Source organism: Cebus imitator, unplaced genomic scaffold, assembly GCF_001604975.1.
Source record: "Cebus imitator isolate Cc_AM_T3 unplaced genomic scaffold, Cebus_imitator-1.0 Scaffold38, whole genome shotgun sequence".
NCBI classification, from domain to species: Eukaryota; Metazoa; Chordata; class Mammalia; order Primates; family Cebidae; genus Cebus; species Cebus imitator.
Genome location: NW_016107353.1, coordinates 527,184 through 534,276, shown reverse-complemented (window position 1 = coordinate 534,276; position 7,093 = coordinate 527,184). Strand labels below are relative to the sequence as shown.

Sequence of the window (7,093 nt, the reverse complement as noted above, 5' to 3'; positions counted from 1 at the left end):
TTTTTTGTATTTTTAGTAGAGATGGGGTTTCACCATGTTGACCAGGATGGCCTCAATCTCTTGACCTCGTGATCCACCCGCCTTGGCCTCCCGAAGTGCTGGGATTACAGGCTTGAGCCATCGCGCCCGGCCGCCTTTTTTCTATAAGAAAGCAAGTGACACTTTTTTTTCTGTTCCGTATACCAGCCAGAAATAGGACCAAGATGTCTGACTCCCAGTTGCTAATGCTTCCTCTTATCAAATCCAGTATTCCAGTGCTCTCTGTATCTGGCCCTTGCTTAACTCTCCAGCTTCATCTTTTACTCCTCTGTCACCCACATTCACTCTACTACACTAGCCTCTGTCATTTCTTCAAGCTGCCAGTTCTTTTTTGCTGTAGGACAGAGCTGTTCAGTACAACATTCTGTGAAGATGGAAGTACTCTATATCTGTACTGCCTAGTTTGCTCCCACTAGACCCGTGTTGCTGTTGGACACTTGAAATATGGCTCGTGCAACTGAGAAGCTGATTATTAGTTGAATTTGAATTAAGGTGAATGTCAATAGCCACGCATGGGTAGTGTATTGGACAATGCATTTCTAGTGCTTTTGCGTGTGTTGTTGTGTGTGCTCTTTTGTCTGCCTTGCAGTACTGTCTTATTCTCCTGGCTAACTGCTACTCAGCCATCAGATTTAAATTTGTTACTTCTTCAGGGAGGCCTTCCCTGACTCACCAATCTAAATTAGGGAATTTCATGTTGTTCTGTCTCAACCCCCAGTATCTTTCCTATGCCGTATGCAATAATAGATTGTTCATTTTTCTGATTTAACAGTTTCACTCCCCACATAAGAGCAGGAATCATATCTGATTTCTTCACCATTGTATAATCAGTTTCCAGGACAGTATCTGGCACTTAAGAGAGGGGTTCAGTAAAGCCCTCAAATGAATGAACTTTGTGAAATATTTTCTGCATTTTTAGAGTATCACACTTCTTGGGAAAAGTTTACAGGGTGGTTTTTTTAATCTAGTCACAGTGACATTCTGAAAGGTATCTCCCAGAATATGTACTGCCTAGGTACTGGTAGAAGGGACACAGGACTTGTACTCAGATGTCTGTCTTTGGAAAGTCCCAGGTGTTATTATATATCTAGGTCTTTCCAGTGATGTAGGTTTTTTTAGAGTGTCTCTCACATTATCTAATTGGTCATATGTAAGCTTAGACCTAAGTTCCCCAAATGATTAATTAAATATATCTTCTCAAACAGCACAGTGCCTAATATATAGCAGTTGCTGGAAGGCTAATTGATACTGCTTTTGAAAACTGCAACCTAGTGATGTTAGAGAAGCTCCTGCTTCAGAGGCTTGGGTAGACAATTTGAGGGGTGAGCCTGGAGATCATTAGATAACAATTATGACCAAAAATTATTTTAAGAGCTGATTTTGAATAAGGCAACAGGTTCCCCCACTTACCTTCCCTAAAGTTACAGGGATTGACCAGAAGCAATTCGGGAATGGGAAAAATTCTGAAATGAAGACCCGTATGTGACTGGTGATTTATTAGGTACTATCTATTTTAGATTTTTTTTTTTTAACCCAAATTGACTGTAATTCTTTTCCTGATCTGTTAGCTGTGTCTGAAAAAAGTTGTTTTCCCAAGAGCCTAGCTATTTCTGGAAGATGGGAAATGGTGGTGGTGGGCAATGGGAAGCAGGAAGGAGAAAGTGAATGTGGTAACTATTTGAGATAGTGAGCTAATTGAAAAAGTAGATCCACGGTGTGTAATTACACCTTTATAGGTGGATTCTGAAGAGCCGGTCTTCGAGGCTGTGATCAACTGGGTGAAGCATGCCAAGAAAGAGCGGGAAGAATCCTTGCCTAACCTGCTGCAGTATGTGCGGATGCCCCTGCTAACCCCCAGGTATATCACAGATGTAATAGATGCTGAGGTAAGTAATGCAACACTCTCAGAATCCAAAACCGTGATAAATTCTTACCTTAGTGTTATATATTCAAAATTGATTATTTTGATGTAGGCACAGTGTCTCCTGGTTTGCCTCTCTAGGAATGCCAGTGAGAGTGATGCTGGGTCGTCCCCAGGCATATTTCTAAGAAAAGTGAATTTCTTGACAAGTCAGGCTCTTGACACAAATGAAAATGTGTTTCAGTTTTGTGTTTTGCTGTCTTTTGTTTTACATGCCCCTGTTTTGTATCAACACCTGATAATAAACTTTGTCTCCTTCTCCATTGTTCAAATTGCCCTGATGCCACACTTAGCAAACCTCTTCATTTTTGACTTCTGGTGAAACCAGTATGAAAGGAGCTTGATACATTTTAGTGTCAACTTTAGTCATATCATGTTGAGTTTATTTATAGAAGTGTTTTTCCAACTTAAGTTCTTTGTGACACTTTTTCATAATTTTTACCATATATACCACCTATGTTGCCTGGACCATACTTTGAGGGAGCACTGATTTATAGCATGTAGGTAAGGCCCAGGCCAGTAAAAGAGTTCCTCTTGCTGGCCCAGCCCTAGATCTCTTAGTGAGTTAATTTCAGTTTTCAGTTGTTCACATGAGAAAAGTTGCAAGATGGTTAGTGTCACATCTCAAACTCTTTTTCTCCTATTTGTGATTTCTGTCTTTCTTACAACCCACTCACATATCCCTTGTGTTTAGTTCTTTACATTGTGGTTAGGAGCACAGATGCTGGAACCAGACTTGGGCCTGAAATCCCAAATTCACCACTTACTCTGTGAACTTTTAGCAGATGTCTTAATATATTTGTGTCTTAGCTTTCTTGTCTGTAAAACAGAGATGTTAATAGTATCTTCCTCATATGTTATTGTCAGCATTGAGTTAAGTTACTATGTGAAAGTTTTTAAAATCACGTCTTGTACGTGTTTACTACTGTTTATTTGTTTTCCTTTCCAGTTCAACAGAGAACTTCTTGGTCAGGTTAATAGAGGTGCTATGTAATTAGAGCTGTGTCCTTTAGAGTCCCAACAGGAAACAGATGGTATGCTCAAAGTAGGACAATTTGAGAAGAGTTTTTGTTATAAAGAAGCTGTTTACAAAGGTGCAAGTTCAGAGAAACAACAGAAGACAGTGAAATCACCTGGATTTAGGACACATAGGCTATTAACAGCCCCTAAGCCTGAAGGGACAAGGTTGAAGAGTGGCTACTAGAACATTAAAGGAAAAAGAATCATGTAGAATCACTGCCTTGAGAGAAACCTTGAGCTTTGGTTGGGCTATCCCAACCAGAAGCTAGAAGGCATAGGAAGCCCTATTGACACAGTTCATATAGGCCAGTCTTCTGAGCCAGAGGCAGAGTGGAAAAGGGTACAGAGTGAGTTGGGAGGCAAATGAAAGATGTCCAGTACAAAGCTATCAGAAATAGACATGGTGATTACAACAGCACGGTGAACCTTGGGGGAAATATTTCAGACAAAATATACTTCTTCCTGTCACCCAGAAAATAACAATCTTTTTGGTTTTTCCCTTATTATTTTTCTTGTTAGTTATGAACTTGTGTTTGCATAATCCTTGGAAGGACATACAAACTATGTAAAAATATTTACATGTAATCCCTGAGAGAGATGGAAAATACTACTCAACATACCTTTTTATATCATTTAATTTTTGATCCATCTAGTATATTATCTGTTTTTTAAATAACTTTTAAAAATCATTTCTGGATCTGAAGAAAGGAAAAGAACCTTGGAATGTGAAGAGACATGAGATGGTAGCCGAACTCCCAGTTGAATTAGAAATTTAAAAAAACAAAAATCATTTCTGGAAACCCAGAGCATAGTTACTACTGGCAGTACTCCTGGAATCACGGGGCTTTGGAAACTGGTTTTCTGTGGTCAGAAGTCAATTCTTTGCATGTGCCCTTTGTACTCTTACAGTATTACAGATATCCCCTGTGCCTCACTCCATTGTCTGCTGTGTTTCAGCCTTTCATCCGCTGTAGTTTACAGTGCAGGGATCTGGTTGATGAAGCAAAGAAGTTTCATCTGAGGCCTGAACTTCGGAGTCAAATGCAGGGACCCCGGACAAGGGCTCGCCTAGGTAAGCTGGTATCTTGGCAGAATGAGGGGATGCTTTTCAACTGTTCTTGCAGGTAACAACGTAGTCGAAAATAACACTCTATAAGAAGTACAAAGACCTTGTTTCAGATCTTTTATGCTGTCATCTCAGACAGGTCAGTTTACCACTCTAAGCTTTCTTTCCTAATTCAGATCTTTTTATTCTGTCATCTCAGACAAGTCACTTTACCACTCTAAGCTTTCTTTCCTATAAACCAAAGATATCTTCTCTTATCTACTTCACATAACTATTTGGAAATTATAAAAGCACTTTATACACTGTCAAGCATTACTGAATATGTTACAATTTTTTGTCAATATTATGTAGAGTCTGTGAATTAGAGATAATTTTAATGCCACTTAGTGGCATGTAAGTAGTATATGCTCCCACCTACCTCTTCACTTCCCCTTATGTGGTTTCCATTCCAGAATGAAAAGCACCTCTGTGTGCTTCAGTTGCCTCATCTGTAAATGGAATCATCATGGGACCTGCCTATAACATTGTTATAAAGAGTAAATGAAGTTATTTATGTAAAGCCTTAAAACAGTTGTTGGCACATAATAACTATGTGTGTTAGCTATTATCTTAGCAAATAGACCTAGGTTCAGATCCAAGCCCCAACAGTGGCTGGTTGGGCAAGGTATCAATTTATCCGAGCCTATACATCTACCACGAAGATGAGAGTTAGTGTCTTATCTCAATGGGTTTTTGGGAGGATTAAATGAGATGTATATAGGATACCTAACACTATAGCTGGCACATACTAAGTACTCAGATATTATCATACTTTGCATATCCTATTCTCTCTGCTTCACTGTCCCAAGAGCCTAATATATGATGTATAAAAGCATTTTATGAGTTATAAATTACTCTATATGTATGGGGTGGTATTTTGTTTTATTTCCTTTCATCTGAGGACTCATCATGCATAATAAGCTGTTAATTGATAATTAAGCTGCTCACTCACTGATGGGTTTAGGTGGATTGGTGATTTATCCCCTATATTTATTTTTTTTTTTGATAGAAATGAGATGGGATCTCACTATGTTGCCCAGGCTGGAGTGTAGTGGCACCATCTTGGTTCACCACAGCCTTGCCCTCCCAGATTCAAGCAGTCTTCCCACCTCAGCTTCCCAAGTAGTTGGGACTACAGGCATGTGCCACTATACCTGGCTAATTTCTGTATTTTTTTATAGAGACAGAGTCTTTGTTGCTCAGACTGGCTCTTAAACTCCTGGACTCGAGCAGTTCACCTGCATTGGCCTCCCAAAGTGCTGAGATTATAGACCTCCCATATATATTAATTTTTAAAATTAATTATTGTTATTTTTGAGATGGAGTCTTGTTCTGTCTCCCAGGTTGGAGTGCAGTGGTGCAATATTGGCTCACTGCAACTTCTGCCTCCCAGGTTCAAGCGACTCTCCCGCCTCAGACTCCTGAGTAGCTGGGATTACAGGCATGCGCTGTCACACGCAGCTAATTTTTGTATTTTTAGTAGAGACAGGGTTTCGCCATGTTGGTCAGGCTAGTCTCGAACTCCTGAGCTCGTGATCCGCCCGCCTTGGCCTACCAAAGGGCTGGGATTACAGGCGTGAGCCACTGTGCCCAGCCATTATTTTGTTTGTTTGTTTTTTTGAGACAGAGTCTTGCTCTGTCACCCAGGCTGGAGTGCAGTGGCATAATCTCAGCTCACTGCAACCTCTGCATCCTAGGTTCAAGCAATTCATGTGCCTCAGCCTCCCAAATAGCTGGGACAATAGACAACTGCCACCATCCCCAGCTAATTTTTGTATTTTTAGTAGAGATGGGGTATATCCATGTTGACCAGGCTGGTCTCAAACTCCTGGCTGCAAGCGATCCACCCACCTCGGCCTCCCAAAGTGTTGGGATTACAACCATGAGCCACTACACGTGGCTGCCTCCCTGTATTTTTTAATGGCATAAGTACTATATGTTCAGTGTAGAACTTTTAGAAATACAGAGAAGCAAAAAATAAATAAAAATCATCCGTAATCTTAGCATTCAAAGAGAGAAAAAAATCTTACCATTTTTTTTAAGAGAGAACTTTTAGATAGGGCATTGTAGATGGTATTTTCTATTACTGCAGGATGACAAAATGTGATCCGTGTTTTATATACTTTATACAAAGATACATATCAACAACACAAGATAGATCGAAGGACTAAATGTTTGAAAAACTATGAAAAGATTGAAAGAAATTATAGAAAAATATTTGCATACCTTCTGGATGGAAATCTTTTTCTTTTTTTGTAAAATACATGTAATAGGCCGGGCATGGTGGCTCACGCCTGTAATCCCAGCGCTTTGGGAAGCCGAGGTGGGCAGATCACTTCAGGTTAGGAGTTCAAGACCAGCCTGGCCAACATGGAGAAAAATCCATATCTACTAAAAATACAAAAATTAGCCTGGTATGGCTCACACCTGTAATCCCACCTGCTCAGGAGGGTGAGGCAGGAGAATCGCTTGAACCCAGGAGGTGGAAGTTGTAGTGAGCAGAGATTGTGCCATTGCACCCCTGCCTGGGCAACAGAGTGAGACTCCATCGCAAAAATAAACAAATACACACACACACACACACACACACACACACACACACACACATATTTAACATAAAATGTACCATCTTAATCATTTTTATGTGTACAGTTGAATAATGTCAAATATCAAATACACTTACATTGTTATACAGTCAATCTCTATAACTCTTTGTCTTAACAAGACTGAAACTCTGTAGCCATTAAACAATAACTCCTAGTTCTCCCTTTCCTCCCAGGGTAGTAACCTTTTTAACCACAGCAGAAAAACTCAGAATCCTTCAAAGTTGCTTGACTACATTAAATTTGTTTTAATTGATGACAAAAGACAGAAAGTTAAAGACATGGACTAGAAGGCCGGGCGCGGTGGCTCAAGCCTGTAATCCCAGCACTTTGGGAGGCCGAGGCGGGTGGATCACAAGGTCAAGAGATCGAGACCATCCTGGTCAACATGGTGAAACCCCGTCT

General features: G+C 40.2%; 1 protein-coding gene across 2 annotated transcripts in view; it reads left to right on the top strand.

The window, feature by feature from the left end:
- KLHL12 (kelch like family member 12) overlaps positions 1-7,093 on the top strand; it is a 39,069-nt gene that overhangs the window by 12,742 nt on the left and 19,234 nt on the right. For both annotated transcript variants that reach the window (XM_017525326.2, XM_017525325.2), the window contains exons 5-6: positions 1,776-1,925; positions 3,938-4,052. In XM_017525326.2, coding sequence (XP_017380815.1) covers positions 1,776-1,925; positions 3,938-4,052 — 265 coding nt within the window. The remainder of the gene's footprint in view (positions 1-1,775; positions 1,926-3,937; positions 4,053-7,093) is intronic.